Raw genomic sequence first — 20,806 nt, 5'->3', positions numbered from 1 at the left:
GGGATGCTGGCATCAAAAGTGGTGGCTTAACTTGCTGTACCACAACACTGGCCCTTAAAGGTTAAGCTTTGCCACCACCCAAGGTTGTTCAAAAAGATACTCTGTGAACCAGGCAAGTTTTCTGTATTTTGCTGTCATTGATTGTTTATGTGGTTGCTTTTGCAGGCTCCTTTGTAGGTGGACCAACTAAGTTATTTTTTTTTTAAAGATTTATTTATTTATTTGAAAGTCAGAGTTACACAGAAAGGCAGAGAGAGAGAGAGAGAGAGAGAGAGGTCTTCCATCTGCTGGTTCACTCCCCAATTGGCCGCAAGGGCCAGAACTGCACCGATGAGCTTCTTCCTGGTCTCCCATGTGGGTACAGGGGCCCAAGGACTTAGGCCGTCTTTCCTGTTTTCCCAGACCATCAGCAGGGAGCTGGATTGTAAGTGGAGCAGCCAGGTCATGAACCGGCACCCATATGGGATGCCGGCACTGCAGGCGGCGGCTTTACCTGCTATGCCACAGTGCTGGCCCCTGGACCAACTAGGTTTGATTTAACCTTTAGTCCTTTACACCTGTAACTCATTTTATTTAATAAGGAAAGCCATTGGTCCACACTCAGTCAGCTGACTCATTTTACACAGCACTTTTTCTTTAGTGTTTAGTTTAACAAATACATAGTACTTAGTATTTGCTGACATTCTTCTGTATACTTTGAGTATAAACTGATTTAATCTTCCCGACAGCCCAATGAGGTGGGTGCTGTTATTGTAACACTGTTTTACAGAACAGTTCATCAAAATATGCAAGGCTGAAATCATGTCTGGCTGCTAAGAGACATTCAGATGAACGAAGGGAACTTCACAAGGTTCTGCTTTATTTATTTTAAAGATCCACTTTATTCACCTGAAAGGCAAAGTTACAGAGAGAGAGGAGAGACAGAGAGATCTTCCATCCACTGGTTCACTCCCCAAATTGCCACAATGGCTAGGGCTGGGCCAGGCAGAAGTAAGGAGCCAGGAGCTCCCTCCAGGTCTCCCACATGGGTACAGGGGCCCAAGAACTTGGGCCATCTTCCACTGCTTTCCCAGGTGCATCAACAGGGAGCTGGATCAGAAGTAGAACAGCCAGGTATCAAACCACTGTCCATATGGGATGCTTGCATTGCAGGCGGCAGATCAACCATCTGTGCCACAATGCCGGCCTCAAGGTTTTTTTTTTAAAGGATATAATGTATTTGGGAATATCTATGTTTTCTTACGGTTGATTGGAAAATGACCCTAATGTTTTATGGTCCCATCTTGTATACTTAGCTTTTCATCTTGCTAGGAGGCTTCATTCAGTCTTGCTGTTGGACATGAGTACTTTATTTTGAGTGGTGGAGTCTGATTATTTTGATATGTGTCATGAACTTTCATTGCAGAGGGAGTGGACTCCAGAGATTGTCATTTCGGGACACTTTGATGGTGTCCAGGACCTAGTGTGGGATCCAGAAGGAGAATTTATTGTCACCGTCGGTACTGATCAGACAACACGACTTTTTGCTCCCTGGAAGAGAAAAGGTGAATCTCAGGTAAAATGCCATCCTACTGGCTCTTTAAAATGCCTTTGTGAGCACATGGAGAGTGGCAGCAGGAAAACCTTGGACAAGGGTGCAGTAACAAGTATTTACCTTACAGAGGGTACAGTAACAAATACTGACAATAAGCAGTGCCAGTAAGGATGCAGGATAACCACAGCTTTCAGACATTGCTAGTGGGAATGCAAAATGACAGCCATTCTGGGCAGTAGTTTGGCATTTTCTTAAAAACTTAAACATAACACCTACTCTTTGTATAATGCGAACAGTAATTCAGATGTTTTTTGTCAAAATGGATGCATGTCTGTTTCCTGTTAAAGTGCTGTGTCTTGTGGTCAAAACAATCACCATAAAGCTTTATTGCTAGTAAGCCATTGAGCTCCTGTGTGGTAGAGAAAACCAGGATCCTCGGCCTTAGTATTAGACAAAATTTCGCAGCGTTGGCTATGGCTCAGTCCGTGAGAGCTAATGAGATTTGATGCTGACATTACTGCTTTGATAATACATGATAGATTCAGATGAATGAAGTTGAGCACATTTGTAGAAACACCTATAGTCAACTAAAAACCAAGTCAAATGATTTGGAGTGGTTTCCCATGAATCTTAGTGATTTGATGCTGATACTGCCTAGTTGTTTATGAATGAATTTGCCTTGTGATCATAGCTTCATAGTAGTAAGTTTGCATCTCATGTTTTGCTAAATGAAAATAATTTGAGTTTTTAAAAGTGTTCCTTTTTTTTTTAAACTTTTTTTAATACCTAGGTGACTTGGCATGAAATTGCAAGGCCTCAGATACATGGTTATGACCTGAAATGTTTGACAATGATTAATCGGTTTCAGTTTGTGTCTGGAGCAGATGAAAAAGTTCTTAGAGTTTTTTCTGCACCTCGGAATTTTGTGGAAAATTTTTGTATCATTACAGGACAATCACTGAATCAAGTACTTTGCAATGTGAGTATTCCCCCCCAATGTTTTATTTAAATTGGTCAAATTATTTTGAATGTAAAAAATTTGTATGTCAACCTGCAGGTGTATTATAAGGTTAGAAAGGGAAGCATATCAGCTGTTATTTGTTTGACAAACTTTTTGTGTGCCCTGTGATATTTAGTTGTTTAAATGTTGAAATCAGAAATTTGTTTAACAAATGAGTTCAAGACACTGTCAGGCCTTTTTTAAAAAAGGATTCTGTTCTCTTTGTTTCTAATAAAGACAATGGGAATGAGAATGATGGTTGGACATATGGGGAGGGGGCAGATAATTTTGGGATCTCTTCAGTTCTGGGGATTGAAATGAGATTTTATAGGATTCTTTGAAAGGAATGGTCTAGGTACTCCTCAGTTCTGTGACCCAAGATACAGGAATCCTGCAGAATCTTGCTCTCCTTGGGGTTTTACTCCCATTCTAGGTGTTGGGATAGGCATATAGGAATGCTGCCTATCACTCTTTTTCATGCTTTTTATTTTTCTTCGTGTCTGAGATAAAGCATGCTTTGTTGATAGTGATTTAAATCGACATTGCTCATGTTTGTGTCTAGTTATGGCCCCCATATGGAACACTCTCAGCAAATGGGCCTGTGGCCATTTTGATGTTTAGCATATGTCTTCACATGGGATAACTTGAAAACTCTGAAAGTCTTAGGAAGTTTTAAAATACAGTTTTGGGTTACTAAAATATGTTTGATGCAAATATTACGTGTTTTGGGGAAATGTCTGGGTTGTTTGTTTGTTTTTATTTGAGAGGTAGAGTTACAGACAGTGAGAGGGAGAGACAGAGAGAAAGGTCTTCCTTCTGTTGGTTCACTCCCCAAATGGCCGGAGCTGTGCCGATCCGAAGCCAGGAGCCAGGTGCTTCTTCCCAGACTCCTATGCGAGTGCAGGGGCCCAAGGACTTGAGCAATCTTCCGCTTTTTCAGGCCATAGCAGAGAGCTGGATCGGAAGAGGAGCAGCTGGGTCTCGAACCCGCGTCCATATGGGATGCTGGCACCGCAGGCGGAGGATTAACCTACTGCGCCACAGTGCCGACCCCAGGGAAATGTCTGTGTTTACACGAGCATTCCAGGGTTGTGCCCGTGATACTCTCTTGGAAGGAGAGCTCTAAATCTTCCATTTTCAGGCTGCTGCATTCCTTGCCAGACCCTGAAACCCATTGAGCTGTTAGGGTTTGATGAGCTCATAGATAACAGGATACCTACTTTATGGGTGGTTGGGATTTGGGGTTAGGTAGGGCCTAGCTCTTGAGAGTACATTGCATTTGTTGGTTCAGGAAGTGCAGGTGCAGGCAGACATCCACACTAAGTGGTCTTTATTTCTTAGCGTTTATGAGTGCAATGTTTTTGTAGTGCTTGGGGTAATAGTAACTTATAGTGTTTAAAACTTACATATTCTTTTCATTCTAGCAAGATGATGATCTTCCAGAAGGAGCCACTGTCCCTGCATTGGGATTATCAAATAAAGCTGTCTTTCAGGGTAAGTCTTTAGTCTCCAAAATTACTGAACCTGTAGTGATACTCAAAACCCAATATAATATGTATATATTAGATAAAATGTATACCTAAGGTTTGATGCAGCTGATTTTTTAAATTAATTAATTTATTTGAAAGGTAAAGTTATAGAGAGAGGGAGAAATAGATCTTCCATCCACTGGTTCACTCCCTAAATGGCTGCAACAGCTAGGACTGAGTAGGGCTGAGCTAGGAGCTTCATTGAGGTCTCCTATGTGGATGCAGGGGCCCAAGTACTTGGGCCATCTTCTGCTGCTTTTTGAGGTCATTAGCAGGGAGTTGGATTGGAAGTAGAGCAGCTAGGCCTCAAACTGGTGCCTGTATGGGATGGTAACATAACAGGTGGAGGCTTAACTCCCTGTGCCACAACACCAGCCCCCAATTTTTTTTACATAATTGCAATACATGCATTGATTTTCCATAAATATTTCATGATAAGTACCTGTGTACACAGACCACTGAAATAGGTGCACCCTTCCCAGTGTATGATTCATGAAACACAAACACAGGTGTCAACATGGGTAACATGAAGGATCTATTGTGCAGTTTTGTTTTTTTTTTAAAGATGTATTTTATTTGAAAGGCAAAATTACAGAGAGAGGGAGAGAGATTTCTTCCATCCTCTGTTTTACTCCCCAAATGGCCACAACAACCAGGGCTGGGCCAAGCCAAAATCAGAAGGTGAGAACTCCATTCTGGTCTCCCACATGGGTGGCAGGTGCCCAAGTACTCAGGTCATCCTCTACTGCTTTCCCAGGCTCAGTAGGAGAGAGCTAGATCTGAAGTGGAACAGCCAGGACTTGAAGTGGTGCTCACTTGGGATGCTAGTATTGCAGGTGGCAGCTTAACTTGCTGTGCCACATGCTAGCCTTGTGTTGCATGGTTTTAAATATTTGGGAACTGTTAAGTAAAAGACAATTGAAAGAATTTTTAAAATATTGACTAATGCTGCAAGGAACATATTTGGAAAATACTGGGTAGTAGAAATACCCTTGGCTTTGAAATCACACGGACTCTGCTTTGAATTATACCACTTTGGAGTGTCACTGCTTTCTAACTGGTGACCTTAATATTGAAACAGTATAGGAGGTAGTCATTGAAGTTGATGTGTTTCTTTAGGAGATATAGCTTCTCAGCCTCCTGATGAAGAGGAGCTGTTAACCAGTACTGGTTTTGAGTATCACCCAATGGCCTTTCAACCCTCTCTACTTACTGGTAAGAAATGATAAAACACTAGTACACAATAAGGTATCTGATACTGCTGACCTAAGTATGTGCTATAGAACTTACTGTTTCATTTGGATGGAAATAGAAAAAATAATTGAAATACTGTATATTAATTATAGAACCTCCCACTGAGGATCATCTTCTGCAGAATACTTTGTGGCCTGAAGTTCAAAAACTGTAAGTTAAACTGTGCTTAGCTCTGATTCTATCATAACTTGGGACATTCACTGCCCCCAGTATACACACAACTTGATTTTTTTCCCTTTGCTTTCCTCCTACCTACATTTTAATCCTTCTGTAGATCTTTTAGTGGCTCTTCATAAGGGTGGAAATCAAATTAAACATTGATTTTTATATTATTTGTTAGGTTTACTTATTGATCTCAATATTAAAAGTAGAGACACAACAGATTTTTTTTAAAGATTTTTAAGTTTTGTTATTTTAAATTTTGTGTTGTCATCGTCAGTGTTTCCCCATTAAAACCTGTCCGTGGTTTATGGTTTGTTGTCGTTTGAATGAATTGTATTACCTCTTGGTGAATTGATGTTTTCTCTATCTCCCTGTTTTTGTTCCCCAAATATTTGCCTAGACAAAAATACAATGTTCCTTAAGATAATTATATGTTGGCTAGAGAGGTTGATGTTATCCTTTTTGCTTTGTAAAATTTTGCAGCATGAGATTAGGTACTATTACTAATATGTACAGAGATTATGCATTTTCTCTCTTTACTCTTTAAATTTTAGATATGGACATGGTTATGAAATATTTTCTGTTGCTTGTAACAATGCAAAGACTCTGCTTGCCTCAGCTTGTAAGGTAGGGAATTTTCCTTTTGATTCTACTTGGTCACAGGTTATTTGGATCATCTGGCTCCTCCAAGTTTGCTAGTGGTGGAGACAGTATTCTGTGTGAAAGGCTACTGATACCTGCTCTCTCTGAATCTTTCTCAATCTCTCTTTCCCTTCTGACCCTTCTAAAGCTTGTATTTGCATTTTAAATCTATTTCAAAGCTGCATATTTTTATTCTTAAATACTCAATTGGAGCTGATTTATACCCCTGCTCAAAAATTATTTTAATCAGGTATCTTAAAATGAATGATATCTAAAAATTTGATTTTAAACAACTGAAACCTTGGAGACAGAGGGAATGAGGAAGAAAGGCCTGAAGTGAAATCCATCAAAGTTTTTATTTTTTTTTAAGAAACTGTTGGCACAAACCTAAGTGAGTAGAGTCCCTTGGCCCATACAAGGGCAACGCAGGGTGGTGACCACATTAGCTGGCCACTGTAGCACAGGACGGTTCTGCATTTGTCCAGGAGAATGATCTTGAACTCAAAATTCAGAATTTATACACATCCTTGGGGGTGACGTAATAAATTACAAAGGGTTGTCTGAAGGATCTAAAACTCAACACATTCCTTTATGTATTTTCTAAAATGTATTTATTTATTTCAAATATGATGGTGAGAGATGCCTATCTATATGGGCCCCTGTGTTCCTGCTTTTGTTGTGGAGGCTGATCTTCCTTGGGAGACATTATAAGAAACAGTGCTGTGTTTCCCTTTCATCCCCCTATACCCTGCTAATAGATTCTGTGAGGAGGACAATGAGAGTGCTATCTTTTTTTAAAAAAAAAAGATTTATTTATTTAGTTGAAAGTCAAAGTTACACAGAGAGAGAAGGAGATGCAGAGAGAGAGGTCTTCCATCCACTGGTTCACTCCCCAGTTGGCTGCAGTAGTTGGAGCTGAACTGATCTGAAGCCAGGAGCTTCTTCCAGGTCTCCCATGTGGGTGCAGGGGCCCAAGGACCTGGGCCATCTTCCACTGCTTTCCCAGGCCATAGCAGAGAGCTGAATCGCCAAGTGTAGCAGCCAGGACTCTAACCATCACTGCAGGTGGCAGGTTTACCCACTGTGCCACAGCACTGGCCCCAGAGAGTGCCATCTTTTACAGAGAACTTTGGGAAGAGTGTGGCTCAGTAGTTCAAATGGCTGTGCTTCTGCTGAGCCACTGATTTGTTTTTAGCTTAAGGTACTATCAATCATGTAATTGATTATTCTTCCCTTTTCAAGTTGGCTTACTTGTACCAAGTATATGCATTTTCCTTTGAAATGAATATTTTTTAACTGCTTGATTTAGGTGTCATTAACAGAAATGGTATGTGTAAAGTGAGCAATTTGATAAGTTTTTAAATATTTATAGCTGTAAAGTTATAAGTGCAATCAAGATAATGAACATATCCTTTGGCCCTCAAAAACTTTGTATGCCCGATGGTGATTCCTCTTTCCCGATCCTTCCTTTTCCCTGCTGACACTAATCCGCTTTCTGTCACGATAGAGTAGCTTGCATTTTCTCAGGTTTCATGTAAGTGGAATCATATGAGGGCACTTCAGAAAGTTCATGAAAATAGAATTCATTGATGGCTTATTTGGGTGCCCCAAAGTTTTGAATTCTGTGCATAGTTTTTCCATAATACACATTTTTCCATGGACTTTTTGAAAAAGTACCCATACAGAGAGTGTACGTTCTTTTTTAGGCTGGCTTCTATCATTCGTCATAATTATTGGGATGTTGTTGCATGTATCAGTAGTTCATTCCTTATGACTGCTGATTTATTCTCACTTGAACAGATACACCACCATTTACCTGTTCACTTAGTAATGGATATCTGGGTTGTTTTGTGTGTTTTGGCTTTTACTGATAGAGCAGTTAGGAACATTAGTGTACAGATCTCCACACAGATGTGTGCTTTCATTTCTCTTGCATACACCTGTGGGTGGAACTGCTGAGTGATGTAGTAGATATATTTCTTAACTTTCTAGACACTGCCAGCCTATTTTTCAGAGTGATTATACATTATACAGCCCCACGAGCGTCAGATTCTCAGTTGTTCTACACCCTCACCACCACTTAGTATGGTCAGATTTTTTAACGTCATCCATTCCAGTAGCTGTGTAATAGTTTACTGTGGCTATAACTGGAATTTCTCTAAAGATGTTGAACATCTTTTCATTGTCTAATTTTCTATTCATGTATCATCTTTGGTAAAATATGTGTTTAAGTCTTTTCCCCATTTTTTTATTGCATTGTTCCCTTATTGCCGAGTTTGGACAGTTTCCTCATGTACACTATATACAACCATGTTAGATATGGGCTTTATATGTAATTCTTCCCAGGGGCTTCCTTTTTCATTGTCCTAATGGTGTCATTTAAAGAGCAGAGATTTTGTATTTTGTTGATGCTCAATTTATCAGTTTTTCCATATTGTTTTTTGTGCTTCATGTTGTACCTAAGAGATCTTTGCCTACCTCAGGTTCACAAGGCTTTTCTTCTGTTTTCTTCCAGGAGTTACACAGACTTTAAGTTTTACATTTAACCTATGAAGCATTTTCAGTTAAATCTCATATTTGGCATAGAACATAGACTGAAGCTGGTTCCCTTTCCCTTGGATTTTTCTTTGTTCTAGTGTCATTTGTTGAAGAGAGTGTTCCCTTTGCCGCAGTACTGCCTTTTGTCCCTCTGTCAAAGTCAGCTGTCAGGACAGGCATTTAGGGTACTGGTAAGAGCCACTTGGAAAGCCACATTCCATCAGGGTGCCTGAGGTTGAGTCAGTTCTGCTCACAGTGCCAGCTTCCTGCTAATGCACACCCTGGGAAGCAGCGGGTAATGGCTCAGGTAGTTGGGTACCTGCCACCCACATGGGAGACCCAGTGGAGTTCTCAGCTTCCAGCTTTGGCCAGGCTGAACCCCACCCCGGTTTTCTTGGGTATTCGGGCAGGTAAACAGTGCCTAGGAGCTCCCTGTCACTTCTTTGTGTCTCTGCCTCCCAAAAAATAATTTAAAATGTCAGCTGTCTATATACATCTGGGTCTATTTCTAGGCTTTATTTTGTTCCATTGATCGTGGTTTTTGGTTTTTTTTTGTTTTTGTTTTTGTTTTTGTTTTTTTTTGAAAGGTAGAGTCATAGACAGTGAGAGAGACAGAGAGAAAGGTCTTCCTTTTCTGTTGGTTCACCCCGCAATGGCTGCTATGGCTGGCACTGCGCCGATCCAAAGCCAAGAGCCATGTGCTTCCTCCTGGTCTCCCATGCGGGTGCAAGGGCCCAAGCACTTGGGCCATCCTCCACTGCCCTCCCAGGCCACAGCAGAGAGCTGAACTGGAAGAAGAACAACCGGGACTAGAACCCAGTGTCCATATGGGATGCCGGCACCACAGGCGGAGGATTAATCAAGTGAGCCATGGCCCCTCCATTGATCGTTTTGATATAATGCTAATACCATACTCTGTTAGAAACCTTGGAATTAAGAAGTAACTGTTTTCCAACTCTCTTCTTACCTTAAGGGGTGATTTTAGTTATATTAGGTTATTTATTTTACATTTTAGCATCAGCTTAACTTAAAGTTTCTACAAAAGTACCTGTAGGAATTTTAACGGAGATTACAGTGAATCTATAGGTTCATTTGAGGGGAATTTTAGCAATATTGGGTATTTTGAAATATGAATGAGATATGCCTCTCATTTATTTGGGTCTTTATTTTTATTAATATGGTGAATTACATTGATTAGTTTTTTAAAAGATAAACTAGTTTTACATTCCTGGAACCAATCCCTGGTTCCTCATACTGCATTATCTTTTTATGTATTGCTGGATTCACTTTGCTAAAATTTTCTTAGCAACTTTTAAATATAATTCATGAGAGATAGTGCTGTGCCATTCTCTTCCCTCCTGTTGGCGTCATCTGATTCTGGCACCAGAGTAATGCTGGCCCCATAGAAATATCTCCTCCTTGAATGGTTTTTGTAGAATTTGCCTTTGTTTAATTTTAGTTAGAATTCTCAAGTAAAGCCAACTAATTCTTAATTCTTTGTGGGATGGTATCTAACAACATAGACATTCTTTAGTAGAAGTAAATAAGGATATTTATCCTATCCAGTTTTTCTTGAGTTCAGGTTGGTAGTTTGCATCTTTCAGGCAGGTTAATCCCATGTGAAATGTCAGATTTACTGGCACAGAGTTATTTGTGACTTTCCTTATGATTTGTTTAATATCTGTGTACTTCCTTATGATGGTCCCTTTCTTGTTGGCAATTTGTGTCTTCTCTCTCCTACCTCCCATCTCCCACTTTTTTTTTTGGTGGTGAGCGGGGCATTTTAGAAAGATAACCATAAGTTGTTGATTTTGTTGATAGTCTCAGAAAGTCAGCAGTCCAGATCGCCTATATTGGTGGCAGGAACCCAACTACTTGAACAATCACTGCTGCCTCCCAGGTCTACATTGGTGGGAAGGTGGAATTGGGAGCCAGGTCTGGGTATTGAACCCAGGCACCTTGATGTGGAACAATATAGAGTAGGTTGTTCCTGTTATTTCATATTCACCAAAAGTGGAAGTCCCTGAGCTTTTTTTTTTTTTTTTTTTTTTTTTAAGACTTGTTTATTTGAGTGATGAGAGTGACAGAAAGGGAGGTTGTCCATCGTCTGGTGCGTTCCCCAAAAAAGCAACAGCTAGGGCTGGGCCATGACAAAGCCAGGAGCCTAGAACTCCATGCAGGTGGGTTCAGGGGTCCAGGTACTTGGACTCATCCACTGCCTTCTTAGGCACATTAGCAGGCAGCTGGATCAGAAGCAGAGCTGGGATGCCAACTGATACTGGATGCAGGTGTCCGAAGTATCAGCTTAATCTGCTATGCCATAATGCCTGCACCTCTAAGCTGTTAATAGCTGAGTATATTTTTCTTATAAAAAGTGAAGTGTTATGATTTTGACATCATTCCTCAGTGAATCATCATTTGTGATCCCAGTCTTCTCTCCTTCCCAGAGGTTAGCCTTTGTGTGTGATCTCTCCTAGGAATTTTTTCCCCTTAAACAGATACATAAAATATACAAATGATGTATTATTTTTAAAAATATTTTCAGTTTACTTCTTAAATAACTTCATTGTTTCATCTCTGTCCTACAGGCAGCTAAGAAAGAACATGCAGCTATCATTCTTTGGAACACTACATCTTGGAAACAGGTGCAGAATTTAGTTTTCCACAGTTTGACTGTCACGCAGATGGCGTTCTCACCTAATGACAAGTTCCTACTAGCTGTTTCCAGAGATCGAACCTGGTCTTTATGGAAAAGACAAGATTTAATCTCAGCTGAGTTTGGTAAAGCAGCTTATCAATATTAAGAAGCTAATGGTTAAGGGAAGTGGAAAGATAACAAGGTGAAGGGCAGCAGAGCCTCCTGGTCGTGAAGCCTTTCAAAGTTCTTAGATAATGAGGAAGACTTGGCCTTGCTTGTAAGGCTTGAATGCAGGTGATCTTTGGGTTGACCTCTGTGATTATGTAGTAAGGAGAGCAGGTGTTCAGACATCATAGTGAAAGAAACAAAAATCTATGTGTAGAAAATTTGAATTTTACAAATGGCTGTAGAATGCCGCCACGAAACCACATAGATGACTCAGGTGAGATGGGATTTTATGGGGCAGGAGCAGTGAAGATGGGTGGATGTATACTTGTGACTGAATAGTTTCTTTCCTCTCTGAAATCTTACAAATATATTTTAAGTTACCAAACTTAGACCATTATCCTTAGCCCTTTCTTACCCTCCCTTGTTACTTTGATAGTGGAGAAGGGTGTGTAGGCATTTATCTGTGGTTCATCTGATCCCTGGGCAAAGTTCTACTCTGATCTTGACATAAATGGAAAAAAACAAGGAAGTAAAAGATTTACGTTGTTGCAGCACTGGCCTATTTTTATTCCCCAATTTTTTAAAAAAGATTTATTTATTTATTTGAAAGTCAAGAGTTAAACACACAGAGAGAGAGAGAGAGTCTTCCATCCTCTGGTTCACTCCCTAGTTGGCTGCAAAGGCCAGAGCTGGGCCGATCCGAAGCCAGAAGCTTCTTCCAAGTCTCCCACCCGAGTTGGGGGCCCAAGGCCTTGGACCATCCTCTACTGCTTTCCCAGGCCATAGAAAAGAGCTGGATCAGAAGTGGAGCAGCCGGGACTCAAACCGGTGCCCATATGGGATGCCAGCACTGGAGGCGGCAGTTTTACTGATGCCACAGCGCCTGCCCCTCCCCAGTTGTTTTTTCGTAGAAAAATTTTACATAGTATCTATATCATGGTGTTTAATCCTGTTTTTTATTTTTCTATTGGTATGACTTGCATACATTTGAATCTTGTGATGTTTCTAGTCCATTAGTTTCTTAAATTTTAGAGAGTGCTCAGGGACTGTAAAACATACTTAGCAATATGTGTTGACTAGTTTTTTCCGTATCAGGATCTGCTATGCATTGTTTACTACTTTAAAAGCTGAAACAGTATTAACGACAACTATATTGATTTGTTGCATCTTTATGGACTATAGATTAATAGGTACACTCTCCTCATAAGCAGTTAGGTTTTACATTCTATCCATATAAGGGTAGATGTTACCTTGTGTTTAAATATAACAAGGAAAATATTTTGAGTGTTTTTTTTTTTTTTAAAGATTTCATTCATTCATTTAAAAGAGTGACAGAAAGAGAGAGAGGTTTTCCATCTGCTGGTTCACTTCCCACATGCCCACAACTGCTGAGGCTGTGCCAGGATGAAGCCAGGAGTCAGGAACGCCCTCTGGGTCTCCACGTGGGTGGCAGGGATTCAAGTATTTGAGCCATCATCTGTTGCCTTCTCAGGATAGCCAGGACATAAACAGGAACTCTAATATGGAATGTGGGCATTGTCAGTGGTGGCTTAACCTGCACCACAATGCCACCCCTCAACCCCTCTTTTTTTTTTTAATTTTATTTTTTAATGTTGGTTAAGTGGTACATTAATATTTTTGCCTGAGCTAATTAGAGAATTTGACTTCTTCCTGAGTATAGTTAAACTGCTTCAGGCTTTTCCCTAGGTGTAAATTGAACCTTTAGTTGAGTTCTAACATAGCTGTCCCTCGTCACTACAGAATGACTAGCTGACATAAAGACCACTTCCCCCCTGTAGGGAAGTAACTGTGTGCCCTCAGCCTTCTGCTGGAGGGGTCAGTGGCCTGGCCCCAGGTTGTTGGAAAGATCAGCATCTGTACATTGATTGGTGGGCCCCATGACATACCATAAACAACACACAGAGCTTTGAAAAGGGCAAAAAAAAAATCTTTCTCTGCTTTGTGAGTGGTGTATGCATTTTTCTTTGATTCAGACCCAGTGTTCAGTCTCTTTGCCTTCACCAACAAAATCACTTCTGTGCACAGTAGAATTATTTGGTCTTGTGATTGGAGTCCTGATAGCAAGTATTTCTTCACTGGGAGTCGGGACAAAAAGGTAATTTTGTTTTTAAACTTACCCTTTTCAAATGTGGGATAATATTTTTACAGGTATGTTTGAGTAAAAAACATTCTGCCTTTATGATACAGCTTAAAAATCAATTTATGTATATTGCCTTCCAGGTTTTCCATATACACACACTGAAAAGGCTTTTCTTGTTAAATTCTAAGTACATTTCTCTGAAATATCAAACATACAAAGGGAAGACTTCTCAGATACATGACTTTCATCAGATGGCCCCAGTGGAAGAAGAGTAGTAAATGGAATGGATTGATACCAAGAAACTAAGAGGGTGGTGGGTGGGGGAGAAGGGCGGAAGAATTTCTAGGGTTTTTTTTTTTTAGTGTTGATTTTTATTACTTTTAAATTTCCATGTATCTGAAAGATAGAGAGATAGATCCTCCATTTGCTATTTCACTCCCCAAATGCCCACAGCAGCCCAGGCTGGGCCAGGCTGAAGCCAGGAGCCCAGAACTCCATCCTAGTCTTCCACATGATGGCAGATGCCCATGTACTTAAGCCAGCATCTGCTGCTTCCCAAGATGCATAACGGGAAGCTGGATGGGAAGCAGAGGAGCCAGGATTCAAACCAGCACTGATACGGGGTACAGGCATCTCAGATGGCAGGTTAACCAGCTGCACACAGCACTTAACCTCCGTTTTTAGTTTTCTGATTAATATTTGTGTGACTTCAGACATTTTTTCCTTATGAATAATTACATTTCTGTTCAGTGGTAGAACAGATCTATGTGTGATCCAAACTTTGATTTTATCAAAACAGATTAGCTAGCATTATATTCCTGGACATGACCTTCATTCTATTCTGTGAAAAACATCCCCTGGCCTGTGTCTTTCCTGTGATTTCATACTCTTTTTATTTTTATTTAAGATTTATTTACTTATTTGAAAGTCAAGAGTTACACAGAAAAGGAGAGGCAGAGAGAAAGGTCTCCCATCCGCTGGTTCACTCCCTAGATGGCCGCAACGGCCAGAGCTGCACCAATCCAAAGCCAGGAGCCAGGAGCTTCTTCTGGGTCTCCCATGGGGGTGTAGGGGTCCAAGGACTTGGGCCATCTTCTACTGCCATTCCAGACCATTAGCAGAGAGCTGGATTAGAAGTGGAGCAGCCAGGACTCGAACCGCCCCCGTATGGGATGCCTGCATTGCAGGCAGTGGCTTTACCCATTACATCACAGCTCTGGCCCCTTCATATTTAAAGTGAACTTTGTTAGCATTTGCTACAGAGCAGAGGTGGTGAGGCAACTTAGCATTTCCTTTCCTCTCCTGGCCCCCTGAAGCCAAAGGCAAGCATGAGCATGGGGTCAGTCAGGTTAAACATTTGTATTGTTTGCCTGCTCGCTTCTTTCCCGGTATTTATTTATCTGTGCTGTGCTGGATGCTGAGGAAGCAGGACTGCTTCTTCGCTTCACAGTCGGGCCTGGCAGCAGGTGGTCCAGCTGGGACTTTCAGGGATATTTCTGGGATGAAGTGGACCAAGCAGCATCCACTGCATGTCCTGCTTGCTTGGGCAGAGCATTTTGCTCAGGACCTTGGTGTGGTCCTGCCTTTTTAAACTGTCGTCTACTTCCCTTGTGACCAATGACATACTCCTGTGGCATGGGCTTTCCAGAGAAGCCTCATTTCTTGAGGGGTATCATCAAGGTTAGGTCTTCTTGATAGGTCAGTTGATTTTCTTTTTTTTTTTTTTTTTTTTTTTTTGACAGGCAGAGTGGACAGTGAGAGAGAGAGACAGAGAGAAAGGTCTTCCTTTGCCGTTGGTTCACCCTCCAATGGCCGCCGCGGCCGGCGCGCTGCGGCCGGCGCACCGCGCTGATCCGGTGGCAGGAGCCAGGAGCCAGGTGCTTTTCCTGGTCTCCCATGGGGTGCAGGGCCCAAGCACCTGGGCCATCCTCCACTGCACTCCCTGGCCACAGCACAGAGCTGGCCTGGAAGAGGGGCAACCGGGACAGAATCCGGCGCCCCGACCGGGACTAGAACCTGGTGTGCCGGCGCCGCTAGGCGGAGGATTAGCCTAGTGAGCCGCAGCGCCGGCCCAGGTCAGTTGATTTTCTGAATAGTGGATGGTATAAAGGAAGAGTCAAGGAGACTTGATTGGTGACTTTTCCCCGAGGTGCCTGAGCCCCTCATTGAGGACACAGCTGATGGAATTCCACCAGATCAGCTAGTTTGTGAGAATAAAGAGCATGCTAGATGCTCCTCTGGCCTCCGGGCTGAGACAGTCTGTCTGCACCAAACTTAGGTGGTTGAGGTCTCCCAGACTCAGTATCTGCTCTGAGCCGTTGAACATCATATGTAAGTGCGAATGCTGCCCCTTTTAAATGCCAGAGCAAATATTGTGTATTATTTGCGCCATCAAAACTCTCTAGCAAATTGCTAGAATCTTTGCAAAGAGAAAGCTTACAAGTGTTATCTGTATTAGGTGGTTGTCTGGGGTGATTGCGACTCCAATGACGACTGCGTTGAACACCACATTGGCCCCTGCTCCTCGGTCCTGGATGTAGGGGGCTCTGTGACGGCCGTCAGTGTGTGCCCGGTGCTTAACTCTTCCCAAAGGTCAGTCTCTGGATGGGGTTCAGTTTGATTTCTTTAAGAGGACTGCTTGGTTTCTCAGCGCATAGTCCTCTTACCATTTCATTTGTGGGTTTGCTTTGCTTCTAAATTGCTGTGGTTTTCAAAGTTTCTTATGTTTCTCATATGAATTTTTAAATTGATAGAACTCAGGGACTCAGTATGGTTAACTAGACCCTACAGATGTGACCTGAAGGTTCTTATTTCACCAAAGACAGATGGTGGTGCTTACTCCGTAACAAGCATCTCTGATAGAACAGGGGTCCCTGTGGATAGCAGGGGAATGCTGGCTGCTGCGCTCTGCCAGCTGAAGACTAAAGCTGCATGTACCCTCTGTAGAGAGCAGGCTTGTTGTGGGCACAGAAGACAAGTGCAGCGTATCCTGGGCTGACACCTTCAGAGTCCTTTGTAAGCCAGGGACACGTGGGACCCTGTAAGAACTACTTTAAAGTGATGATGGAGAGAAAAATCCATGCCAAATCAATCACTGCCTTCCCCTTCCCTTAAAAACAGGTATGTGGTTGCCGTGGGATTAGAGCGTGGAAAGATTTGCTTGTACACCTGGAAAAAGACTGATCAAGTTCCAGAAGTAAATGACTGGGCCCGCTGTGTAGAAACAAGTCAAAGGTATTTACTTCCTGTTTTTCTTCTCATCAGATTAGATAAAAATGTTTCATGACAGATTTTATGTCTCATTTTCACAGAGAGGAGCAGAAATCTCCCTCTGGGATACTTACTACTGAGTGGTACTGTGTTAGTACCACTTGAAAGTGATGTTTGTTAGTATGTTATTTTGGTTTTTAGAAGTTCACTTGGCCACGTTGCTTGTTTACATAATACTGTTCTTACAAGCAACAGAGAGATTTGAGAAGAAAGTGGCTTTCATAATGGTGTGTTTTGGAATTTGATTAATTAATTAATAAAGTTGAATTTAAAAGGTTTGTGATGTTTTGAAGTGTTTTACAGATCATGCTTTGGTATGTTATATAATATATATATTGTTGTTAATATATATATTTCCTTTTTTTAAAAACTCATGATTTTTTTCCCCCAAAGAAACCTTTTATTTAAGGAATACAGACTTCATGCATTTCATAAATACAACTTTAGGAATAGAGGATTCTTCCCAGCGTACCCGCCCTCCCACTCCCACTCCCACTCCTCTTCCTCCACCTCCTCCCTCTCCCATTCCCAGTCCCATTCTCCACTAAGATCCATTTTTTATTAACTTCATGTACAGAAGACCAACTCTGTACTAAGTAAAGAGTTCAACAATTTGCACAAAAAAATCCTGTTCCTCAATAGTCAAGAGAAGTTCAAAGTCGTTGCATCTTGAAGTTAATTTCACTTCACTTTTTTGGAAACTTATGAACTTTTAAAAAGCACCCAAGAATGATACATCTTTTGGGTGCACTTAGACATAATTATAATACAACTCTTTGAGGATATAATATATTTTATATATATTATATTATATCACAGATGGTGCTTGTTTCCTTGTGTCTGAGCACTTCCCCTCAGTAACAGTTCAAATTGCTGTGTGGCCCTCAAAGCCCTGGGACTGACTTTCAAGCACAGCAAGTGCTCTGTAGGCTCCATACCGTGGGCACAGGCCTTTGCCATGTGAGCATAGGTAGAGCACCTGCTGTTTACAGCCTCCCCCCACCCCCACCCACTTAGCAGGGATCTTTTTTTTAAAGATAATTTTTTACTTGAAAGGCAGTTAGGGAGAGAGATCTTCCAACTGCTGGCTCACTCCCCATATGGCTCCAAGAGCTGGGACTGGGCCAGGCCGAAGCCAGGAGCCTGAGCTCCATCTGGATCTCCCATGTGGGTGGCAGAGGTACAAGCACTTAGGCCATCTTCCGCTGCTTTCCCAGGCACATTAGCAGGAAGTTGGACAGAAAGCAGAGCAGCCAGGACTGGAACCGGTGCTCCACTATGGGATGCTGGCTTTGCAGGCAGCAGCTTAATCTGCTGCACCGCAACGCTGGTCCCACAGGGGTCATTTTTAATCTACTTTTTAAAGATATCTAAACCTACCAAAGTCACTAATACCAGTAGGTATTATATTTTCTTCAACCTTCATTTATCCATACCATTTAAAATACAGTTCAAGGGTGAAAAGCTTAATGGGAAAGGAATTTGTGAGGCCACATCTTTTGAAAGATATGTCCTCTGGTGGAGCTTGTCTCCGTATTTACCTAACACATTAGTGCTTCTTATAATTGTTTAGATTCTGCTGTTGTACTCCTCCCTTCTTTCCCACCTTGTGGTGCTGAGTTTAGCTGTTGAAATGGTTCATTCTATTGGCTTGCTGAAGAGGAAGAAATACAATGAAATTTCATATTCCAGGCACTTGAAATCTTTTTTTTTTCCTGCTCCTCTGCCTTCTCCTGTCCTCGTTTTACTCTGCCTGTCCACAGAGCTTGCTGCCTAACCTGGTACCCTGATTACTTCCATCTGGGCCCCAGCAGTAGTCCCTTAGAAAGCACAGGAAGGAGGCAGGTACAGAATTTGGCGCAGAGGGTTACACTGCCACCTGTGTTGCCAGCATCCCATATCAAGGTGCTGGTTCAGGTCCCCACTGCTCAGTTTCCTACCATGCTCCCTGGAAGATGGCCATGTACTTGGGCCCTGACACCCATGCAGGACATCAGGATGGAGTTCCAGGCTCCTGGCTTCGGCCTGACCCAGGGCTGGCTGTTACGGCCATTTGAGGAGTAAACTGGCTTGTGGAAGATCTCTCTGTCTATCTCTCCTTTCTCTGTCACTCTGCCTTTCAAATAAATGAAATAAATATTTTTAAAAATCAAATTTGTCCTTGCCCCTGTATCCACGTGGGAGACCTAGAAGAAGCTCCTGGCTCCTGGCTTTGACCTGGCCCAGCCCTGGCCATCATGGCCATTTGGGGAGAGAACCTCTGTCTCTCCTTCTCTCTCTGTCTCTGTCTCTATCTCTATCTCTATCTCTGCCTTTCAAATAATTGAATAGAAATATTTTAGAAAAAAAATCAAATTCATCCTCCAACGAAGGTGAGTTCTCACTGAGAGCACTCATGTCATAGTCTGCATGATATGGAAGCATTTCCTTTACAAGAACTTCTGACAACCTGTGGCACAGCAGCCTTGTTAGAACCTTCCAGGGTGACCACTTGGAAGGGACCTCATTTGGTTGTGTGTGTCCTGGTGGGCAGATGTTTAAAATGTGCTTCATTACTTCAAGGTTATACTTCATTCTTAGCTATGTATCTTGAGAGGATATCTGGTGACAGGATCTCTCAGAATCTCAAAGTGTCAGTTCTTGTGCTCTGCTGTTGTTTTCAGCGTTGACTGCCTTGAAATCTACTTAGATCGTTCACTTTACTGCTTTTTGGCTTGAGTGTGTTCAGTTGTAGGTTGGATTTGTAGAGGCTATTGCACTTCTGTAGAGAGCTATTACGAATCTGCATGGTAGCATTCCAGGTAGGGTCTTGGGGAGACGGGGAGCAGTGGTGTGGTTGTCTCGGCCCAGGTCCTGCTGTTAGAGGTCACACTGAAGACGCAGACTTCTTTCCTGTGCCGTTTATGAAATCTTTCACCTTTTTCTGTACTTTTTATTTCTTTATCTGAGAGACAGGGAGAAAGTGAGGTAAAGAAAACTCCCCCCGCTGGTTCATCCCACTGGTGCCTGCAGTGGGTAGGGCTGGGCTAGGAGCTGAGAACAAGCAGCAGTTTAACCCATTGTGCCACAACACCAGCCCCGTAGTCATCAAATTAACAAGTAGTGACACCTAGTAAAATATTCTGTGGTTATAACACATTGATTTCATGGTTTTTCTTTGTTTTCAGCCAAAGTCATACGCTTGCTGTCAGAAAGTTAAGCTGGAAGAACTGCAGTGGAAAATGTGAACAGAGTGAAGACGATGCTGACTGGTTACACTTTGCCAGCTGTGGCGAAGACCACACTGTGAAGATCCTTAAAGTTAACAGACGTGCACTGTAGTGGGCTCATAACTACGTGCTGACTTCAAAGACTTGCCGTGTAAATACATAAGTCAGCAGCAGTGCTTATTTGGATGCTGGACCCTCTGATACGTAGTGAGAGCTACAGAGCCTTTTCTTATTACGCAGTGTGTACACACACACACACACACACACCCAGAATTTTACCCGATCTTCAGAGATTCTGGGACCTGTAGACCTGCTTTTATGTATCCCTAAGAACCTTTCTGTTCATTCTTCATCACCAGATTTGCCTGATTTTGCTATTTGGGGACTTTTCATTTGCTTTAGTCCTTCTGTGTTGATAAAAGAAGATACCTGAAGATGAGTGCTTTATAATGAAAAGAGATTTATTTGACTCACATTTCTGCAGCTCCAGGAGCATGGGGGCTGCTCTGCTTGCCTGTGGTGAGGGTCTTGGTGTGGATGGCATCACAGTGGCATGTAGAGAAGGAGGTCACATGGTGAGATGGAAAATAAGAGAGAATCAGGGGGAGGTGCCAACTTCCTTGTAACAGCTTTCTCATGGAGAATACACTCCCATGAAAAAAGCACTAACTTCTCTTAAAGGCTAATCACTTCCCACTGGACCTCACCTTTTAAAGGTTCCAGCACTGGGGCCAGCGCTGTGGCATGGTGGGTAAAGCCAC

General features: G+C 42.1%; 1 protein-coding gene across 6 annotated transcripts in view; it reads left to right on the top strand.

Annotated features, from left to right (window-relative positions):
- The window catches only part of ELP2 (elongator acetyltransferase complex subunit 2), a 41,369-nt gene extending 20,885 nt beyond the window's left edge, over positions 1–20,484 (top strand). For 2 of the 6 annotated variants that reach the window (XR_011379350.2, XR_016214559.1), the window contains exons 12-22: positions 1,406–1,555; positions 2,325–2,513; positions 3,959–4,028; positions 5,183–5,278; positions 5,410–5,467; positions 6,034–6,106; positions 11,248–11,304; positions 13,460–13,581; positions 16,025–16,158; positions 16,687–16,800; positions 20,004–20,484. Coding sequence is in view for 2 of the 6 variants with exons in the window: in XM_008261210.5 (XP_008259432.3) it covers positions 1,406–1,555; positions 2,325–2,513; positions 3,959–4,028; positions 5,183–5,278; positions 5,410–5,467; positions 6,034–6,106; positions 11,248–11,440; positions 13,460–13,581; positions 16,025–16,158; positions 16,687–16,800; positions 20,004–20,157 (1,353 nt within the window). In the remaining 4 variants the exon portion in view is untranslated. Of the gene's footprint in view, positions 1–1,405; positions 1,556–2,324; positions 2,514–3,958; positions 4,029–5,182; positions 5,279–5,409; positions 5,468–6,033; positions 6,107–11,247; positions 11,441–13,459; positions 13,582–16,024; positions 16,159–16,686; positions 16,801–20,003 lie in introns of all 6 variants that reach the window. The other 4 variants (XM_008261210.5, XM_070050273.2, XR_016214560.1 and 1 more) reach the window with 3 other exon arrangements.
- Positions 20,485–20,806: the final 322 nt, after the last annotated feature.

The sequence above is a fragment of the Oryctolagus cuniculus genome, chromosome 10 (genome assembly GCF_051225735.1).
Source record: "Oryctolagus cuniculus isolate XC-2025 breed Fujian yellow rabbit chromosome 10, ASM5122573v1, whole genome shotgun sequence".
Taxonomy (NCBI): Eukaryota; Metazoa; Chordata; class Mammalia; order Lagomorpha; family Leporidae; genus Oryctolagus; species Oryctolagus cuniculus.
The sequence above is the reverse complement of the archived record's forward strand: the minus strand, read 5'-3'. Positions and strand labels throughout refer to the sequence as shown.